Source organism: Symphodus melops (genome assembly GCF_947650265.1).
Source record: "Symphodus melops genome assembly, chromosome: 9".
NCBI classification, from domain to species: Eukaryota; Metazoa; Chordata; class Actinopteri; order Labriformes; family Labridae; genus Symphodus; species Symphodus melops.
Window position 1 is genome coordinate 15,959,114 of NC_136699.1, and position 22,057 is coordinate 15,981,170.

The window sequence follows — 22,057 nt, forward strand, 5'->3', positions numbered from 1 at the left end:
CCTCTCTCTTTCAACAGGTGGGACAGTCAAAATGATGCGTAGGAGGTGAAACGTTGAGCCGTATTGATGGATGTGTTAACAGACAGCAGTCTCACATTGATTGTGAAGACTTCAGAACCAGAAAATGCAAGTGCAGAGAAAACAGGTGAAAACTATTCTCTTTTTTTTCCTCAAAGTTTTCTAGCTTGTTAACACAATACTAAATTATTTTAAACGTGAAAATGCACATAAAGAGTTTAATTTAACCTGTTATAATTTCTACTTTGCTTTGAACATTTACAGATACCTAGTTGTTGATCTAAAAGCAGCAAATTTGAATTTTCTCAAGAAAAATCAAGCATTTAAAAGAATAAATGAAAGTTAAATGACAACTGTTCTCTCGGATATGAAACATTTTAAAAGATAATTAGTATAAGCACATGCCATGAAACTAGTTTCTTAAATTAGCCTTCAACCCTCGTTTCAAAGCTCTTTGATGAGATACATGGAACGTTTGAATGAAAAGTGGAGAAGACTCATGAAATGAAGCTTCATGCCTTTTTTAATCCTCTCTCCTGATGCTTCCAAAACTCTGTTTTATAACATGTACCCTTTTTTCTAAAATGTATGAATGTAGGAGTTAATTAATTAATTTATTTGCACTAATTTATGTGCATGAACTAAAAAAGGGAGTATGCGTACAGCATGATTTGTTTCTGATCTATCTGTTAATTTTTTGTTTTTGGTTGTAACAGCACTCTTTTAGCGATTGTAACATTTCAGTGCTCTTGATTCTAAATTGGAGTGATGTTAATGCAGGTATTTCCATATGGCTTCATTGTACACCACTATAATGACTGTCATACAAGGTCTGGATTGAAAAAAGACGATTTCAGCCACAAATACTTACCTCGTAAGCATCCTTGATCTTTAGATGCGATTTATGTTATGGTTTCAGCTCTGGGCAGGCTCAGTGGGGTCTCACTGAACTGAATCATAGAGATTATCCCTTGCTCTTACCTGTTCCTTCAGAGGAAAAGTGGAAAAAGGAGAGAGTGGAGAATAAGTGTAGGAAAAAGAGCGATAGAAAAAAGGGTGAACGCGTCTCTATTGAGCAGGAATAGGGCAGCTCTCTGAGGAGGATAGCCATGAATCATGCTGCAGTTACTCACCACTTATTATGAACATCCTGTACTAGCTGGATTGATTTTCCCCCCACCATTCACAAAATGTCATATAGTTAAGATGGAGCAATAGGTAGCAAGTGGCTTCTGTGTCTTGCCTACCAGCGGGATGAGTTGGCGCCCCAGGTGGCGGAGCAGCAGAATGGTTAGCTCTGCATTTAACAAATGTAAAAGCCTCCTTATAGAAGATAAGGAGCAGAGAGGAGAGTGCGCAGAAAGGGGGCACAAGGAGATGGAAAGGGGGGATGGGAGAGAGAAATGATTTCAGAAAACCATTAGAAAAAGGAAAAGGCCATGTCAGCTGTTTTCATTTGAATTGTACTTAATTATTTGATATTGTAGCTATTTTATTCCTTAGCCATGAAGAGGGAGAGATGCATTTGATTCTTGTTCAACTGCTATTAAATGGTTATAAAACAGTCTTCAATAAAATACTGATGCCTCTATATAACACAGAGACATAATCAAAACAATCAGCTAGAGTACTGATTCCCAACCAAGATTAAATTTGTATTTTAAGTTTTTCCTGTTGCCTGTCACTTTGCCAACAAAACAATTTACAGCATGCAGACAAATAAAGCCTTTGTCAACATCATTTTCTGGAAACTTTGCACTGAGTTGTAATTAAGCTGTTTCAAAAGAAGCACAAGATTTGTCTTCTGAGAATACTAGGCTCACACTTTCACTGGATAAGCATTCATATAATAATTGTGCTTTGTCCACAAAACAACACAGAATTTCTCATGGCTGTTTTTTTTTGTGTTAATATCAGGGACAGATGCTTTATATTGAAGTATTCTTAAAAAATATTGCTTTTATCCCACTAAAGTGACTGATAGTGGGTAGTAAACAAAAACAACAGTTTGTGGGCCTATGCACATGTGCCTGTGTGTGTGTGTGTGGCATCTGACACACTAATAGATAAGGCCACAGACGCCAACTTGCCTCTCTCTCTCTTTCTCTCTCTCTCTCTCTCTTCGTGTCCATGACCATGTCCCTCAGCATGGGCTTGTCTCCCCGTGGAGCCGCCTGGCACAAAGCAGCTCGAGCTGCTCAGGTGGATGAATCCCTGAATGTTATGGCCCGAAACGTAGACCAGACTCTGAGAGCTCTGAGCGCTAACTGGTCTGGTCTGGTCTGGTCTAGTTTGGCGGTGGTGGTGCTGTCTAGCATGGCTGGGCTTGGCAGGGCTGAGATCAGAAGATCACCACCTCCTGCCAGCAGCCGGGGTTCTTCCATATGCTCGGTGGTGACAGTCCATGCCAGCTTGCACAAGTTGTGTCACATCCAGCATCGGTTTCTATTCAAGAACAATCCTGAAAAAACTACAACTGTGTGATGATCTTAGAGTGTTTTTACCAGTGTAGAAGCTGCTCTTTCTGTTAGCTACATATTGAATTCTGGCAGCAGTAAGTATTTTGGATGTTCATCTTGTTTACATTTGCCAGTTCACTTGTTGTAGTAACATTACGCTACCTTATCTGTGAGTATCTGTCTGTTGATCCCACTTTGACCTCTAATGTCAAACTTGATTTGTCATCTGCAATCATCACTATGAGACCCCATGTGTGTGTGAGTGTGCGTCTGTATTTGTGTACCTGTCTGACTGACTGATCTGTGGCACATTCTGAACAGCTGAAGAGCTAATGGTCCAGCTGGAGACAGATGGCCTCTCGATAACACTATACCCCCAAGCCAATACTCACACTCTATCACTCTCATGCACACACTCGCTCACATGCATCCATGCATGCACACTCTCTCTCCCGTACGTGCACATACAGACATTGGGTTGGATAGATTGGTAATCCATTATGAACCCTGAGGAAACATATTTTTCAGTATGAGTTTAATGTTTCACAGTAATTTTGTACAATATTTTGGCAATATTAGGTGGCAGCTTAGGTTTCATGCGGGCAGGGGAGGATAAAGGAAGTTAATTTCTCCCTGTTTTCATAATTTCCCTCTATCTGAGGCTTTGCTTTTTTGCTGGGCTAATGAAAGAGATTAGATTTGAGGCATTGGCACTGTTTAGATTCAAATAAATCCAAATGAAATCCCTTCTGCCTATGCACTACAGATGTAAATAGGGTGCCACAGGAATGAGTCCTAAAACCTGTAAGTAAGTTAGCATTTAGGTACCATGAGGTCTATCGCCTCAAACTCAGTGGAGATTTTGACGTTTTGTTCCCCCACGTATTGTTCCCCCACTTGTAAATTTTGAAGTTTTGACACATACTTAAAAAGGCGGTTGCTAACAAGAGGCTGATTGAGACTACAGTGGTTGTCATGGAGACATTAAACGTCATCACACAGGGAATATTAGGTTAATAAACAACTTATTAAGCTACGGTTTCGCTAGCTTGTAAAAACTGCTGAACAGATTGATGAAGCGACCGCGGTGTAGATCGCTTGTAGCATAATGTTAGCATCTCTCAGCTGCAATAAGGCTTAAAATTTCATAAAAGTGTTGTTTATCTGTGAAGATTTTCCAACTGAACAAAGCAGCTCTGCATTAGTAACGTGTTCCCCACAGAGCTTATTTTCTGGAATGATCCAAAATCTAATACAAAAATCAAAAATCCCATAGGGGAATTCTCGTACGAACCTATGGCGATGCTACTTTCGGGTTGGCCTACAAAAATACGTCATCACTTTTCCAGTCATGGTTATGAAGTTTTTAAGAGTAAACACTCTGTACATTTTTTATCTGCTCTCGTACATACCTGTGTTTGCAACATGTCCCTCTGAGTCAGAAAACAAAACAAAAAACAGGTTTTGTGATGGTTTGCTCAGCCCTAGCAGGATCTAACAAATGGCAGAGGAGTTGAACCTGAGCCAAGGACTATAGCTTCTGTACAGTATTTGTGGCACCTGCTCTACTGACTGAGCTTTTTGACAATACTACAATTAAACCCACGGATATTAACCCAGACTCCACAGATGGATGTGTCACTGAGGTGTTTGCTATATCATTCCTTTCCTTTCTTTGAGCTAAAATAACCTCTGAGCTGAAGTATGACACTGTGATCCTCCTGCAGCCACAGACAAGATGCTTCTACTGTATAACAGTTTTTTATGAGTCCAGAGGGACATATTTCTCCTTAGGTTTTCTTAATTAAGGACAGTGGTGCCATTGTATGCTGTTAATAAGCATTGTGGTTCCTCCAGTGTGTCTGCAGGCCACAGACACAGACACACCTGCTTTTAGAAGTGTCATTACCTTGTAAAATCACTCTGAAATTATACCAACATTCAAAGATTTTACTCAGCGTCAGTGCTGCTATATTGAAAAGTGTCATTTAAGCAGCCTTCCCCTCAAGCATGTATTAATACCTCAGTAATGATTAGGTGCATTTATTCTAAAATGGGGGCTGTTACTAGTTAACCTCTGGGAGAACAATAATTGATGTGGTTTGTTTTTCGATTTCATTTTTTTGTGGTGTGATTTTAAAGAATAAATGTGAAGCAGCTTGGGAATGTAGAAGGTGGCAGGTGTAGCTGATATTGGTTATACAGTCTCCAACATATGGGCCTGTCGTGTCCCATGTGTACGTACCTGCCTCCGCTGCTGTCATCTAATTATGCAGAGCAAACAAAGCTATCTGCCTGCTGCTACAAGCCCGCTTCTGTGGGTTTTGATTGTTGCTCATCAGATGGATGTCTTCAACTGATTAAGATATTGTCACAATCGACCTGGAGAAAATCACCAAACCTAGTTTCAATATAGTCATTAGTGCTATTGTTAATGTTTCGCTTTGTGGAATCATTAGTGCTAAGGTGGATCTGCTTCTATATAGATGACATCTTAAAGGGAGGGGGAGATACTGTAATAATACTGCATTAAATTGATCTCATATTACAGTTCTCGTGTTGATAGAAAGTCATACCATCCTGGTTTTTCATTGTTGTCCCTGGAAAGGAGGGGATTTTTCAGCTACATCAGCAATATTTAACATTTTAGAGTGTCTTTCCTTTTCTCTGTCTTTGACTGAAATGTAACCAGAATTCAAACAGAAAAGACTATTGTCTAACAAAACACACATGGATCTAATTGTAGAGATTTTGTTGATCAATAACACTTTCTCCAAGGTCCTTCTAAAAGATTTTTTTGTTTTGGTTTCTGAGAACCTCACACTGCCATGTGTGAGATTGTGATGGGGAAACAACAACCCTCACTTTGGTTTACCTAATAGAGGAACTGTATTTCTGTCTGCTCTTTGTCACTTTCAATTATGCCATACTGTTTACTTCACATAAAATAGGTGACCCATTTTGTGAACCATCTTCTTCGTTTTTTATTTGTTCTGATCATTTGTGGTTCTGTTATATCTGGCTTCTCTTTACTTAACATTAGACCAGCAAGTGCAGAAAAGAAGTTGTCCTGACTAAGTTTGCCAATGTTTAAACATCTTATTGAAGTGAGTACCCAAACTGTTAAGGGCTGCTATTACTAAATGACATATCAAACCCTGGGGGATTGATTTACACTAATTGCAGTTCAGACACACAGAAGAAATGTCATTTACCTTCAGATGAGTTGAAAGAGCTGAAATCCTTTTTATTTTTTTCCCCTGCAGGAATATGTGAGCAGAGTGGTGAACTGAGTCTGTGCGGGCTTGTTGGTGCCGCTCTCCCTCCATCCTCATCTCCTCCTGCCGCAGAGACTTCACAGCAAGCCTGTCAAACTCACCAGAGGACCACGCCCACATCACCAACACTCTCTGTTCCCCTTGACACTGACTCCTCTTTGAGTCTAACAGCGACCCCTTGTCCTCCCACTGATGATGCGCCGACTGTAGTCCCCCAGCTTCACCACACCCCTGCTCCCACATCACTTCCCACTGAAGCTGTAAGCTCTTGGGGCCCAAAAGGAGAAACCCAAAAAACGTCTCTTCTGCTGCCTGTTGCACTCCCTCTGTCAACCACAATGATGGAGCCTGGCACAGTGTCTGCCCTGACGGATGAGTGTCTTCTTCAGCCAACACCCACCTGCCTCGGCTGCTTCATCGAGACTCGGGATGCTACTGACCCTAATTCCATCCAGAACCCACCCCACGACCCAAACACCAACCATGACACAGAGACTGGGTTAAGTGTTAGGATAGGAGATGTGAGCAGAGAAGACTTCTCTGACATCAACGATATCAGCATTCAGTGCCTGAGCCATGCGGGGGAGGCAGTGAGTCATTATGGTGAACAGCTCCTCTCTGACCAGCTACTTAACTTTCCTCTGCCGAAGGCCCCAGGTGAGGGCAAGAGAGAGGATGAAAACAAAACAACGGAGGACTGCGAGGACCCTGAGGACGATGCGACAGCTAAAAACCTGTATGAGGGACTGTTATTGGACAAAGTAAGTGGAGAGGAGGTTCTGTTGGCCAATGCCAGCCAGGACTGGGGCTACTTCGAATCCTTCATTAGCGAGAGTAAAATGGAACTTCTGGACCTGTGTTCGAAGAATGAACTGTCAGTCAATCTCTTCTCTGAGGAAGATGTTGACAATCTCTTTGATGATGAAGACGATGACTCAACTTTAAGTAGTGATGTCTGTTCCCTGAAGATTCGTTACGAATCTTTCCAGGACAACATGAGGGAAAAAACTAATGTGCTCCAGGAAGAGACACAGTTTAACTTCTTCCCGAGTGTCCTGGCCAACTGTGCCAAGAAAGAGGAGGGAGCAGCAGTCTTGAGGAGGAGTGTTGAGGATGTTCAGTCCAAAACTAATGAGCTAATACTGGAGACAGAACAGGAAGAAAAGGTGGGGGACTGCAGTGGCAAGAGCCCCCTTGATTGTTCCCAAGGGTCACCCATGTCCACACCCAAAGTCAGCTACCTAATGGACTTCAATTCAACAGAGGAGTCAGGGGAATTCAGTGATGACAGTTCCTGCACTGGCTCCTCCTCAGACACTCTGCAAGAAGGCAGATTTAAGAAGGGCCACTCAAAAAGATTGCTCAGCCCATCTAACCCTCTCAACTATGGTTTGCGCTCCAAAAGAAAGGTTCGATACAGTGACGATTACTTATATGATGTTGATTCGCTTGAAAGTGAGAAGAACGCAGAGAAAAAAGAGAAAGTTCCTTCTGGTCAAAAAGAGGAAGAGGATGTAGACTGGTGTCCTAAAAAGCGTCGGAAATCATGTCGGAAAGAGCCACCAGTGGTAATCAAGTACATCATCATCAACAGGTTTAAAGGAGAGAGATATATGTCAGTGAAACTGGGCAGGTTGGAACCTGTGGATGCTACTGTGAGTTTAAACACCGAAACAGTAAGCAAATATGAGAGACTGGCTCCTCTGAAGGATTTCTGGCAGGAGAGGCAAAGAGAAAGACAGGAACAGCTTAAGCTGGCTGCCAGAGATAAACAACAACGCGGCGTTCATCTAAACGGACGCCACCATCGTCCTTTTAACTCTAGTCATCCAAAAAGAAAATACAAGATAGCAAACAGGCTTAAGGTTCAGAGGATTCACACTGTGGAGCAATCAGCAACAGCACAGGGCTCCCCTCTCTCTGATCAGGGCCAGAGAGGTGTCAGTAAAGAAGAGGCCACCCCCATGGTAGCAGAAATAACAGCAGCCCCAGGCCTCCCAGTGACATTAGACACAAACTCCATCATGCACACAGTCACAGCCAAGAGCCGCTCCCAGGAGAGGGAGGAGAGGGAGGGGAGGCGATTGGGAGGAAATAAAACAGTCAGGATAAGGAAATTCAAAAGCGAAGCCAGGCTGAGGAGCAAGAAAATGAAAGAGGCAGAAGGAGAGGAGGGGAGGAGTGTGACAAATGAAACAGATGCCTGTGTCGCTGCGGCACAGATTGAGGACCTTACTGCTGAGTTAGAAGAGGCAGGCATTAGCTCAACCACAGTCAAACCCCATTTCTCTGACAATGCCACCACAGCTCACGCATCTGAGGAGAAATTTCCCTTTGTTTCATCCAACTGCTCTCCTGACAAAGCTTCCTCCGAGGAGGAGGTGGAGGCGGGCGTCCCTGTAATCCCTGGGGGCTACCTGCAGACCCTGTTAGATGCTACAGACTCCTCCAGTGGAGCAACTATCCCTTATTTCCCCCAGCAGCCCTCTAGGCAGCAGTATCCACTGGGGCTATCCCTAGAGGAGAAACAGTTTTCTTCTCTGCAGCTTGCTCAGAGCTGTGTCCTCTCCCCTCCCTCTGAGTCAGAGCTACAACAATCTCCCCAGAACTGCCCCAACTTCCCCACTATGTGGCACCCACAGCTCTGCCCAAGTCACAGCCAGAGCTTTGGGCCTGAGACCCCTGAGACTCCCATCTTACCCAACAACTTCCCAGCTACAGTGCCCTTGAATGACAACATGCCAGTGTCTAACTACAGCCAGCTGAGCCCTGAGGCTGACAGGCTGCTTTATGATAAGAACTACCTGACTGAGCCTGGGCTGCAGCCTGGGGCAGATCTGCAAGTGTGTCAGGCTGCTTGTGTGGAGGGCCAGGTGCAATACCAGAGAGGGTCCCTGTGTACAGACAATGGCAGGCTCATCAGCTATGACTCAGTGGGTTCTCTGTCAGCCTCCTCCAGCAATTACAGCTCCCTCAGCCTCAAGTCTTGTGAGCGAGAGGGCGAGGAGGAGGGCCGAGACAGCTTCTTAGCTCATTGCAGTCCTAAAGTGGTGATTCAGCAGAGTGTGGATGCCCTTACCCCCCTCAGGGAGTCCTCAGACCTGCTGGACATTTCCAACTTCACACCTGACAAGTTTAGACACTCGTCACTGTCAGAGCTTTCCCCACCTGAAACCCCAAATCTGTCCCCGCAAGTGGTGGGACGTGAGATGAAGATCCCCGGCAACGTTGGAGAGTACCAGGATGTTAATGATAGGGAGGCAAAGTGGAACTGTGACGTTATGCAGCAACAAGAGCACACAACAAATACATATACAGTGGAAGACAGCCAGTTTCCACTGCACAACTTCAACAGTCAAGATGTTTTAACTATAGATAAAAAGGAACTCGGAGCTACAGAATTTGATGAACAGACCGGTGAAACTTTGGCTGGTGCAAAGAACATTAAGTCGAAGAGGAAAGGCAATTGCAAACAAACAGCTGCAGGACAGGGCCCGAAGAAAGTCCGGGCTCCCAGAGCTGCTAAGTCAGAAAAGGTCAAAACCCCCAAACAGAACTCTCGTTCCACCAAAAAGATAAAGGCCATGTTGGAGGGTAAGGCAGCAAAGAACCAAGCAGGTGGTTGTGGCACAGGTCTGACTGACAGTAGTAGCACTGGTGAGTGGTCTGGCACCGGCTGGTCAGAGAGCAACAGCCTGGTTGGAGACGACCAGAGAGAATTTGAAGAGCCTTCCAATATTCTGTCCAACATTGTCTCTGGCATGGCTGAGGTCCAACGGTTCATGATGGCCTCCATTGAGCCTCTGTGGAATCCAATGTCTGAGGCCTGCATGCCCTCTGAGGCCAATAGTCTCAACCTAAAGACCCTCAAAATCTTGGCAGGCACAGAGGCTGACCTGAAGAAAAAAGGAGCCACGCTTACAGGGGCCGGGAGAGGAAGAAAGGCAGGGGGAAAGGGAGGGAAAAACCAGGCCAAATTTAATGCTTCTCATCCCTTATTCCCCCAACTCGCTCTGGGCTGTAACATGTTTGACAAACCCAACTTTATTAACCCTGGCCCTGCACACAAAAAGCTGTACCGCCACAAGACCAGTGCAAAGTTCCCTCGGATTGAGACACTGAAGGGGAAGCGAGCCGAAAGGGACCCAAATAAGGACTTAGCACTGATGACCTCTTTTGAAAAACTGAGGTAATATTTTGTTATCAGCTGCTGTTGCACCCCCTTCTCACTATTCCCAACTACCTGCTCAGCACCCCTCCTAAGCATACCCACACTGACGCTATGCCAGAGCTGCATGAGTACTTCGCCCTCCCTCCCCCCACCCCCCGACTACTCCCACTTCCTTTTACCCCACTGCCCCCAGGAGGAAATTAATATCTGCATGAAAAACTTCTTGTACTTTGCAAACTACCTATTGAGTGATTGTGTCAAGCTTGATTGAGATTTGAAACGACCATGGCTGCATTTTTCTTGCTTTTGTTGTTTCTGCCTTGTTTGTTCTTCTTATAGTCAGTTTTGTTTTACTTTTGTCTGAAAAAAAAAAAAAGATTAAGCCTTGAAAACAGTTCTGTCGCCTTTTTGAGGAACTTTGTTTTTTGTATTTTCTCAGCAGAACTAGCTCTCCCCAGATTAATGTATTTATTACCCCTTTCCCTAAAGATGTAGCTATATACACAAAGCATTGAGTGACATCTACGCACCCCTCCTCCTCATCTGTTTTTGTATGCAGAATATGGATGTCCTGTTGTTGCTGTCCTTCATACACTGCCTGGCTCATTTCAAGAGGGAAACCTACAATTAATGAGCCCTATTTAAGCTCAAGACATCTTGAACACACAAGATGGGACCATTTTGTATTGATGACATATCAGACGTTTTCTTTTTTTCCCCCCTCCAAGTTGGAATGACTGTTCATTTACTTTTATCAAGCATTTCTTTTTCTTCTGGAGTTTAGAGGAACTGGTAATCTAAATTGACATTTTTACGCCTTGCAAATTCATAAAAGCTTCACCCTCAGAGTATTTTTGTCAATGTTGTTGTACAGGGACATGCAATATTTGCAAAAAAAGATGATTATAATCTTAAAATCAATGTGCCAAAAGTAACAATGCTGTGTAAATGACCTCTTATATCTGTGTGAATATTGGCTGTTCCTCTTTTCTATCCATTGGAGTATTGGCTGCTCGGGTTGGAGACTCCTCACAGAGATTTGCCACCACAGGAAATCTTTATTTGGGACTTTTCTCTCTTCTCTGATGAAAGGCACCAACAGCTGGCAGTGGTACACCACCACTCACTAAACCAAATCAGAAAGACTTTGAATTCTCCTTGTTTCCCCCACTTGTTTGCCAAATTCAATTTACCTCAATATAAGCCTGGCACTGAGAAGCAACAAAAGAGAGGCAAAGGGGAGATCTGTTCTGAAGGCTACAGCAGAGGATGAAGATGAAAACGAGAGGCTCAAATAAGCTTTTCTGGACCAGGGAATGAGTAGTGCAGATGTTTAAGGGTAAGCAAGGAATTTATACGTCAGTCGGGGCTGTTCCACTCTGAATAGCTGTTTTTTTACTGAATAATCAAGGCAGTTTATTACTCATAGAGATTCTGATGCACACATCAGTCGTGAATGGACAGGACATTTTTGCAGTTAGACTAAATGTGAATGTGAAAGCAGTTTTCAGTAAACATCAAATTAGTAATCTTGTAAATGAAGGAAAGCATGTCTTTGCGTTTGCTCCACTTGGGAATCTTACTCATATCTTACCTGAAATGGTAATTTAAACAGTTATTATTCTTGACATCATCATGTAATTACTTAAAACTGCCATCTTTTTATAAGTTGCACCAATGGTGAATTTTTCTCATTGTTATGATTTTGTTTTTCTTTTTTTCTTTTTTATATATTATATTAAAATTGAACTTCTTTCTTCTGAAAGCACTTTTATTTACACATTGACTTAAAATATCACCTTAGTTTGGAAGGGGGAAGTATTTTGTCAGAAAATATCGTCAACTGAAAATCAAGGCCAAGTAAAGGCACAAATTAAAAAGGAAGTGGTGCTATATGACCCTGTATATTGTTTGGGCTCATTCACTGCCTCACTATCCTTTAACATTCACCTTGAAATGAAGCATACAATCACGTTTGATAGACTACATAGAAATGTTTTGATTATATATACTAAATGACGTTAAGGAGAACACAGAGCCTCTCCTACAACATTTATTCTTTCACAGTTAGTAATTAGTATTGGTAGTATTGGACTATAATTTGTTTCTGTTTTGAAAATGAAGTATAATTTTAAACACAGCAGTTAGACTGCTCAGAAATATGTGGATACAAGAAAGGCTTGATGTTAAAAAAAAAGGCCTTGCCACACTGCATACGGTAAATGTGACGCACAGGTGATGGTAATTAATTGCTTGCATATGGCAAGAATCATAATCAATTTTTCTATCTCCTTTTTTCTCTCCTCTCTGCCATGATCCTTTGTTTCTTTTCTCCAGTGTATCAGGGTTAGGACCAAGACAAGCTGCTGATGGGAAGCTCCACATGGGCTGCAAGCCCATTAAGTCTGCCTTCTCTCATTTCTGCCTATTGTCAAATTGAATGTACTTTCTGAGTTCATAGTTTTTAATTTTATTCTCTCTTTTGTTTTGGTAAAAAAAAAAAAATGTGCCACTGTTGAGCTGCCTCATGTTAATGGTGCTAAGAAAGCAGACAATTGTTTATTTTAATTTTTTTGATTATGTTTGTTTGTTTACCCAGATTTAAAAAAAGAAATGCAAAGTAGAGTAGGTACCTAACCCTCTTTATGAATGTATATTATAATGTTATGTTTGATGTATTCACTTCATGATTCTTTGACATTGATTGGAATTACTTTTGCTCTTTTAATTAAAAGATTACCGAGCTTTATATATACTGTCTAGAGTTGTTACAAGAAGGAATCTTAATGAACTCTTGACACTACAAAATCTTGTATATTTTTTGTGTGCCAATTTGTAACATATTTTGTAAGTGTATATTTTTCTTAGAAAGTGCTGTGAAGTATTTGTGTGTGTGAGTAACCTTTTAAGCGCCTCTGTGGGCAGTGGAAAGGATATAAAATGACGAGTTTCTGGTTTTAAAAACCAAAATATGAAAGTATCAACAGAAAACTAGAACTATTTACATTTTGTTGGGAGTTTTGTAATAAGACCATGATCTTGTTGTGAGAGTGTTGTGTTACTGTGAAAACACAAATAAGCAAAGAAAAAAAATGAAAACTTGGAAAAAATATAATTTGTGAACAATTTGCTGTTTTATAGATTTTCATGTAAATTATTTGAGTATTATTTTGTTTTTTTGTTTTGTTGTAACTGTTGCAAAGGTTTTAAATATTTGTGATCAAGCCTGTACGGTGACAATGTAATATTGGTAACTTGCTGAGTTTTGTAATAATGTTTATGGAGTAAATATACAAATTAAAATAAGATTTTGAATGCTGCTTTCTGAAGAGAGCTGGGTTGTGTTTTTACCTCCCACCCTTTGCTGTAGCCGAATACTTCAATAAAAACAACAACATAACCATCACTATTTATTTTTCACCAAACATATCCAGCCCATTTCAAATTCAGATGCAGAGATGTCAAAAATGACGAGATACTAACATACCTGTCAAAAATATACTCTCATCCATCTGTTCACCCATATTGTCGGTACTATAATAATGGCAATAGGCTGTATATTAAATTTGTTCTCAGCACAAAGTGTGTAAGATTAGTGCAAACCTTATTCAAGTTAGGCTCTATTTGTTACATGGAAATATTCTTCCACCAAACACCTTTTTAATTTCTGCACAAGTCTGCCTCTGGCTCATGTTATTTTAATGTCATATCTAATTAGCACACAGGGTCAGGCATCGCTAGAGTGACTGCTCATCCATAACTCTGAGCTAGGCCGCTGTGGTCTGCACTGCAACTCATTCTGGCATGCTTAATTGGAGCTGGAGATACTGTCTCACACCATAAACAGATCCTGTGATGTATGCCTCCAAAATTGTCAGGTGGTATTAGCATTATGTTTGTTCTTTAGTCACCCATAGCAGACAAGAGAGTGAGCAAATTATAGGACAGAATGTCTAATGCAACTTATCAGGTACTTCTGTGGTTATTAAATGAGATCCTAGTTGTTGTGTCAGTGTGTGTTTACTGTAAAGACAACCATAGACTTTTTCATTAGCACAGGAGTTTGTTATTATAGTAATTGTTTGTGTGTGATTGTTGTTTTTGATCATTACAGACAGGACTACAAGACATTACATGACATTATAAAAGAATAAGCATCCCTATTTCTGCACATTTTCTAATGAAGGCTTTGACATCTGATCACAAGAAAAGCTAACTCGCAATTATACATGTTTTTTTTTCTTTTTTTGCTGGCACACTTGTTAAGGAGACCTACCCAAACACAATATTTAGCTATTTAGGTTACTTTATTTATACTCGTATGTAGATTTCTTTGCAGCCAGTAAGATCAACATCCATCATGACAAAGAGACTACCAGGCAAATGGAACAATAAATAACATATAGAGAAGGAGATCTACAAAAACATTATAAACAGTTATAAGTAAATAAAAAGGGTAAAAAAAGTAATAGAAGCACCCATGGTTCCACCAATCAGGGCATAGGTGGAAGAGAAGTCCCCATCTATAAAATAGATTAAAACACAAATAATTAATCTCTCCATGCAGGGTACAAGTACGAGTAAGTATTCTGATGTGTCAATCAAGTAAAAAGTATTCTTAAATCCTTTCTGCGTCTAAACAGTAGCTTAAAACCATTGACAATGTGTTCAATAAATGATATACTACCCAAAGGCCCCCTTTAACTCTATTTGTTTTATTTTCTAGTATTTTGAATAATGGGAAACACCTAGCTGTGTACGCTGAAATGTAAGTATGCCACCTACTGCCCAAGTAGGTGGCATGAGTGTTGTTTGTATCACTGCTATACTGTCCCTGCTCCATCTTTTATATGGTAACTTAAACTTTAGCAGTACATTTAGTTTTAATCTACACTCGAAAAGCGCAGCAAACTAAAAAACAAAGTGTGAATATCTGAGACAGCTCTTCAATTTAAAACACTAATCCGGTTTTTCAGTGTCAATGGAAAGACATAAGGGGCTAAAAATGGGGGGGGGGGGGGGGGGGGGGGGGGCTGGGACCCCAGGAGGGACTGTAAGCCAGCAAGAGGGTGCCGCGAGATGCCTTCCATACATATTATATATGTATATGTATATATATATATATATATATATATATATATATATATATATATATATATATATATATATATATATATACATACATACATACATACATACACACACACACACACATTTAGACTGCTGTTGCTTGTATTTTTTTATAATTGTGTTTGGATAGGCCTGTTGCAACAACGATCATAATTAATAAATATACATTTTTCTATTCAGGTTATAACAAAGTAATGAAGTAACTATAAACGCCGTGCACTTTGGCATGGTGCTAGGTAAATCTCCGAGGAGGAGGATTTAATTGAAATCCTTTCAGAGCGCATGGAAGCATGCTGTGGTGCCTCCAGATTTGTCCTTTAACTTGAATTCCACAGAAGGAGATATTATTTGCATGTACTGCCGCTTCGTGACGCTACAGCGGAACAACGAGGCTCAAAACAAACATCCTTTTTCTACAGTTCTTCTGAGACAACAGTGAAGCCGTTTTGCCCTGAGTGTAGACTGTCAGGCAGCCTCACTCGATGCGTTTTCTCCAATTGGATCTGGATCCTTCTTTATCGCAGCGCTTGTGTCTTACCTCGGAGTCTGTACTCCGGGTAAAGAGGTGTTCCACTATCCATTTCCGGAAGATTATTGTAGTCTTCCTAAAAGAAAGAAAATGGAAACCTGAAATCGCAGTTAGCAAAACACTAAAGCGTTTTTCAGACAGTTTGAGGAGAACACTTGGGTTGTTTGAATACATTGTTACTTACATCATTGAACAGGTAATGTAAAATGGATTTAGTGACGGATTATGTAGTCCTTCGGGCTGCCTTTATTTTCATTAGCTTGCTAATTTTAGCTGGTTTGCTCTTGTAAGGTGACGTCGGGTGTGTAGTTCAACATCTTCACCGAAACGTGGGTTGTAAATTAATGTCCGGAAACAATATAAAAGGCAAATATCAAGTTCACACTTTGTTCCTTGGAATAATTGCGAAATAGCTACTCGTGTACAGCAAATGTTTAACAAGTTACAAGCTAGCATTAGCTAAGGCTAGAAATACGGTTCGAAGGGTAGTTAGCCACACAGCTAGCTTACATGCTAACTAGTCATCAACGGGGTAGTTTGGTTATCAAAGAGGCACATTGTAAGTAAATGGTACATACGACATCGTACTTGAATATATCCTGTCGTTAAGTATCTTTACCGCCTGATGGACTCCGTAGTTGACTGTGTTTGAAGTTGTCATAGTTAGCCACCGTGGACAATGCTAAAAGCTAGCTAGCCTACTCTTAGCCCGGTGATGCCATTTTGTTTTCATCTCGACTTTGTTCAACATACTGCTTTCATCCAAGACAAACCGTGATTATTGTTCCGCGTTAGAATTTACCTGCTTTATAGTCAAATTAACTATTGGGTTTAACTAATGAGTTGAATGCTGGATACAAGCAATCTCTAAATTTGGTGCTGTTGTTGTGATTGTAGTAAGTTAGCATGTGAAACCATGCTAACACAAGCTACAAGGATGATGTATAAATACTCAGTGTTACTTTAACTGTCCCTACTTACAAGACATCATAGACATCAGACATTATAACATGCCATCACATTCATCACTGGACAATAAGACATTTGATTCATGTTTTAATGTGAACACAAAGTCTTATGTCTGTAACTTTTTGCGTCACTCCTTGACATACATCTTCACTGTTTTCCCTTTTTTTTCTGCAGCATCAACTTGATCTAGCTGAGGATTGGAGAAGATCCCTCGACCTTCCCTCCCTTCTGAATCAATGGAGGGGTCTGACAGTTTAGATCAGAGTGGCAGCGACCAACCAGAGTCTCAGCGCACAAGTCAGCAGGACCGCCTGAGCAGGGAAGAGGCTTTCTATCAGTTCGTCAACAATCTCAGTGATGAGGACTATCGACTCATGAGAGACAACAATCTGTTGGGCACGCCAGGTAAAAAGCCTTTAATCTCATAATTAAAGTCTGTATTCTTATAAGAGTAATCTGTGATTGTGACGTGTAATTAAATTATTAACAAATAAAAATGATTAGGTAACGACAACGTTTAGCCAATCTATCAAAATTGAATTAAAGCAATCCTAAATCATAGTGCACAAAAATCTCTTTCAACCAATCCTCTTATGCATGTTTGCAACATATGATTTGGACATTTTGACTTTTCTGATTATTTCCTCTCTTTGTATACATCTTTAATATGCCACAAACATGTTTTAAACAATTGACTGATAAATGTTTAAAAATGTGCTTTTATAGATTTAGAAAAACCTAATATCACAGTAAAACAGCAATAGCGTAGAAATACCATTTGGCTAGCTCAAACTTTTGTAATGCACAGTATTTTAGGGCCTACTTCAATCAAAAGCTATTTAGTGGGACGTACAAGGCTTTTATGCATCTTGAATAAAGCAGAGATTTAGATCAGGCCTGTATGTTTAAGAAAAATCTATCTGTAATGTAATTCGGCTATCTTACATTTTATACCTGTGGAATGTATTTATGTCTCAAAATAAAAGCAATTTTTTGTGTTGTTAAAATCTTTGTCCTGCCGCCTCCCAAGGTCTGCTGGCCATAAAGTCTTAGAATTTATATTCGAATGTAAGCCTATGAGGCTGTCTACAGCTTTGGTTAAATTGAAATGCACAAAATGCAACAGACAATGAACTGCTGAAGACGCCCAATCCGTTTCTGTCCCAGAATAGTGGAAGGAGGAATGTAAGTTTGGAGCATCCTTTAGCGGGGCCCCCTGCAAGGAGAGGGCATTGAATGGACTATGGCATGCCCTGGTAAGTCTGGAGGTTTTTAGTATTGTCCTGTTGCTGTATTCAGAAGAAAAACAAACAGCTCTATGGGCCAATACAGTACAACATTGTAAACAGTGCTTTTCCTTTCTGACAGATGTACCAGTTGTAAAAAGCACTACTTTATACTACTTTTTATTCCCTTTAGTTGTCCCTCTGCCACATCCCAAACTGTTGATCTTTTATTGGAAGTCAAGCTCCTGACTTCTTGTCCTTTCGAGAGATGTTGGTTGAATTTTTTATATTAACAACATTGTTTTGTTATAGGAGAAGCAACAGAAGATGAGCTGTTAAGTAGACTTCAGCAACTCAAAGATGGTCCTGAGCAGCAGAACAACACCCCCGCCACTGAAAATGGAGAAGATCCAGTTGGTAAGTCTGTTTTTTTGTCTTTCTCATATGTACTGCCAAATTCAGTTATAATTTGTCACTTGTAAATGATGCTTTATTTATCTTTTTTTTTAGAACCACCAGAAAACTCTGAGGATCCTGCCAGTGGGGATAGCCTATTGGACTGGCTGAACACGGTGAGACGCACCGGCAACACAACAAGAACTGGACATCGTGGAAACCAGTCATGGCGAGCTGTAAGCCAAACCAACCCAAACAGTGGCGATTTCCGCTTCAGTCTGGAGATAAGTGTGAACCGCAACCTGGCTGAACAGCAGGCAGCCGCTGAGGGGGAGCAGGAGGCTCCAGAGGAGGCTCAAGAAGAGTCTCCAGAGGTCCCCCAAGAGGAATCTCCAGAGGTTTCCCTAGAAGAGACACCAGTGGTTCAAGAAATTGCGGCAAATGCTGAACCCCAAGTCCCCATGGAGATAGAAGTGGTGGAAGAGCCCGTTGTTGAGGAGTTGGCTGTTGTCGTGGAACCAGAGCCTGAACTAGAAGAGATTGTTTCACAAGAGGTTTTAGGAGATCCTCCCAGCTCACCTGCTGCCGCCTCCTTGCCAGTACAACCGCCACTTTCTCCTTCTCCCCGCAGAGGACAAAGGAGACCCCGCAGCCGCAGTCCAGAGCCACGCAGGACGAGGGCCCGTACAGCAAGGAGCCGATCTCCTCTCAACTTGGATCAGATAGACGGCATCCCTAATCCTCGTAATATTCAAAGCTCTCAAGGCCTGGACACCTTACCCATTAACCTCCCTGTCCCTCAAGTGGAGGGCAGTTCTCGGACTCGACAACATGTTCCCGTCAGGCAAAGCACTGTAGATAGTGATGTTCAGCCATCTAGGGCTGTCCCAGAAACTGTCTCGGAGACACAAAATGTCACATCTCAGGAAGGAGACGCGACTGGGGGGGAAGGGGGTGTCGCTGGGCGCCGTCCCCCAACTATTATGCTTGATCTCCAGGTGCGTCGTGTGCGTCCAGGCGAGTATCGCCAGAGAGACAGCATTGCCAGTCGTACGCGCTCACGCTCCCAGAACTCTAACAACACATTTCTTTATGAAAGTGAGCGTGGCGGATTTCGCAGGACTTTCTCCCGCTCTGAGCGTGCTGGTGTGCGGACCTATGTCAGCACAATTCGCATCCCTATCAGAAGAATCTCAGATGCAGGTTTGGGAGAGGCAACCTCAATGGCTCTCCAATCTATGATTCGGCAGATTATGACGGGTTTTGGTGAACTCGGCTACCTCATGGATTCAGACTCTGATTCTTCAGATTCGAACCGAGGAGTAAATACCCCTGCTGATCTGGCTGAAGCTGTCAACAACCCGGAAGTTGCTCCTGCTGCTGATGTAGATGAACCCCCTGTTGCTGCTGGAGTCAGAGCAAGGACAGCTGAGCCAGATGTGGAGGAGAGTCTTGCCACCGTTCCTCCTGCCTCTAGTGGCAGAGCTCGACCAAGACCACCTATTAGCCTAGAAGAGCCCAGCTCGTTACCATTCCTGCGACTCGCCCACTTCTTCCTCTTAAACGATGATGATGAGGACCAGCCCCAAGGGCTGACCAAAGAGCAGATTGACAACCTCTCAATGCGTAATTTTGGTGAGAGCGATGCCTTGAAGACTTGCAGTGTCTGCATAACAGAGTATGCAGAAGGTAACAAGCTACGTAAGCTTCCCTGCTCTCATGAGTACCATGTGCACTGCATTGATCGTTGGCTGTCAGAAAACTCCACTTGCCCAATCTGCCGCAGGGCCGTCCTAGTTTCAGCCAACCGAGAGAGCGTGGTGTAGCTCGTACAAGACTGCAGGCCTTTTGTCACAACCTAAGTAATGTAGTATCACAAGTCTATAGCAGGGGTTTGAGAAAAAAATGTATGTCCACTGTTCACTCTTCATACCATTTGTGAGTTTGATTATAATTAAGTCACAGGTTTGATTTTTGGGTGCTCCAAACAGTTGCATAAGGAAATTATCAATCTCCAACAGTACATTTATTATTTCAGTCCAAAGTTAGACACAAGCAATCAGCTGATAGTGACCAAGCAGTTTTCTGCATTGTGTTTAATTATACTCTGGTAGACCGGTAACTCTTTAAAATCCCCCAGACTAGAAATGCTGCACAACTTCAGGTAGTTCTGGCACATCTGCTTTTTGGTATTGGCTCACTAAATTGGTACAGTTCTTAGTTACACAAGTATTAGCTGTAAATAAGCTTGTAAAAAGAATTTTGATTCAGTCTGTATCATTAAACTGGTTTTGGATTGTAAATTATGTCATGAAGAAAGAATAGTGTTGGAAATGACTTTCTGTCTGAGCATCCCAAAATTTGGTGTCAGATAAGTTGTATCGGTTCACACACCACAATAATTGATTGATTGTGATGTCCAGAGGATGTGGAACATAAATAGTCTCAGCATTTACATTGTGACTAAAGGAAACAGATGTTTTGGTGTGGCATATACCATGAGCTCTGAGTTTTTGTTTGAAATAAAATGTACAGCTATACTGGAAAGATGAATCCCACTAGGGTACTTTTTCAAAATGAAAATTTCTTTTAGAATCATATAACGGCTCTTTTTCTTGATAAATTGAATATGATTTAGTATTAATACAAGGAGTTAGGGATATCTCTATAATGGTTGTAGACATTGGATTGATGAGGTCCTTGGCATGTGAATTTTCCCACCTGAAAAATACTAACAGGCATGAATTCAGAAATTTGAATACATTTGTTTTTGCTTTTCCCACTTGTAAAAGAACATTTACGTTTTCATGTAAAACTGTGAGCTCGCAATCACTTTGTCTTTTAATCTATTTGTATTGCGTCTTTGTTTTACTAGGTACACATTGGTTCTCTTCTTCAACTCACTTATGGATTCAGTTCCCTAAGCTCGTAATGCATAGAGTAAAATGACCCTTTGTGACCTAAAATGAAATGTTGACTTGCTTCACAAGACTTCTCTTCTTGTTGGCCCACAATGATGGACGAAAGACAACTTCAGTTATCAACCCAGAGTTCCAGGTGTCAAACATTTACCAAAATTCACACCATCCTCCCGTCAGAAAACTGCTCGAGTAGGAAGTTAAGATGCTTGCCTTTTGTACCCCCCCCCCCCTCCCCCGCCTCATGAGCAGAAGCTCAATATCAGTGTGCAATACATGCTAAGTGAAACTAGGAAAATACAAACCAAGATATAAATATATGTTATTGTTAAAAGGGTTCTTAAAGACTCGAATCTTAAAATGAAGATGTATTACCTTTTTAAAATATGTTTAAGTTTATTTTATTTAGAAGTTCTGTAGGTTTTAATAGCACTGTTGATGAACAGGAACACTGGCTGAAGGAAGAAAGGGCATCACTACCAATGCTCTCCTGTCATGTTTCTTATCACTGTTTGATGTCTTTGCCACCATTATGACCTCCCCGTGTGGGACATAAGTTTGAATGCAAGACATTATCATTGTTGAATACCATAATAAACATGTATATGAAATGTATGTTCCCTTTAAGGCCATGCTTAAGTCTCGGCCTTTTTCTGTGACCCACCCAGTGCAGTATGTTAACTGGGTGTTAAATGAAACTAACCGCTGAATTAAACAAGTTGTTGTGCTTCAAAAATGCATTGCAGATATGTATTCTGTACAGTCACTGTGCTGTTGGGTTCTTTTTTTCTACATCCAGGTGCACACAAACCAATTATTACATCTATCTTATATATTAAAATAGTATTAATATGCCTTTATCCCATGTTTGCATTGCTCTGACTGTTTTTTCCCCTGTTCATTTGATTACATATTCAAACATTATCCATTTCATTACGTTTATGATGAAATGTTGGCATCCCT

At 41.3% G+C, this 22,057-nt stretch overlaps 2 protein-coding genes across 5 annotated transcripts in view; both read left to right on the plus strand.

The window, feature by feature from the left end:
- nexmifb (neurite extension and migration factor b) overlaps positions 1 to 13,246 on the plus strand; it is a 51,603-nt gene extending 38,357 nt beyond the window's left edge. The window contains exons 2-4 of the mRNA XM_079352142.1: positions 18 to 145; positions 5,744 to 9,944; positions 12,264 to 13,246. Coding sequence (XP_079208268.1) covers positions 67 to 145; positions 5,744 to 9,944; positions 12,264 to 12,366 — 4,383 coding nt within the window. The 5' untranslated portion in view covers positions 18 to 66 and the 3' untranslated portion in view covers positions 12,367 to 13,246. The remainder of the gene's footprint in view (positions 1 to 17; positions 146 to 5,743; positions 9,945 to 12,263) is intronic.
- Positions 13,247 to 15,389: 2,143 nt separating this feature from the next.
- Positions 15,390 to 21,709, plus strand: rlim (ring finger protein, LIM domain interacting). Of its 4 annotated transcripts, none has more exons than XM_079352119.1 (4): positions 15,390 to 15,781; positions 16,729 to 16,959; positions 18,093 to 18,197; positions 18,291 to 21,709. In XM_079352119.1, exons 2-4 carry the CDS (start codon positions 16,791 to 16,793, stop codon positions 20,000 to 20,002), a joined length of 1,986 nt encoding a protein of 661 aa, XP_079208245.1. In that variant the 5' UTR covers positions 15,390 to 15,781; positions 16,729 to 16,790; the 3' UTR covers positions 20,003 to 21,709. The 4 variants fall into 4 exon arrangements, with proteins under 4 accessions (XP_079208245.1, XP_079208248.1, XP_079208246.1 ...); XM_079352122.1 differs by lacking the exon at positions 15,390 to 15,781 and adding an exon at positions 15,823 to 15,914; XM_079352120.1 differs by lacking the exon at positions 15,390 to 15,781 and adding an exon at positions 15,875 to 15,951.
- Positions 21,710 to 22,057: the final 348 nt, after the last annotated feature.

Excerpts from the sequence above, each read along its gene's own strand:
- rlim (XM_079352119.1), top strand. The coding sequence starts at position 16,791 with ATGGAGGGGTCTGACAGTTTAGATCAGAGTGGCAGCGACCAACCAGAG. Across the intron at positions 16,960-18,092 it reads CAATCTGTTGGGCACGCCAG|GAGAAGCAACAGAAGATGAG; the intron begins GTAAAAAGCCTT and ends GTTTTGTTATAG. Across the intron at positions 18,198-18,290 it reads AAATGGAGAAGATCCAGTTG|AACCACCAGAAAACTCTGAG; the intron begins GTAAGTCTGTTT and ends CTTTTTTTTTAG.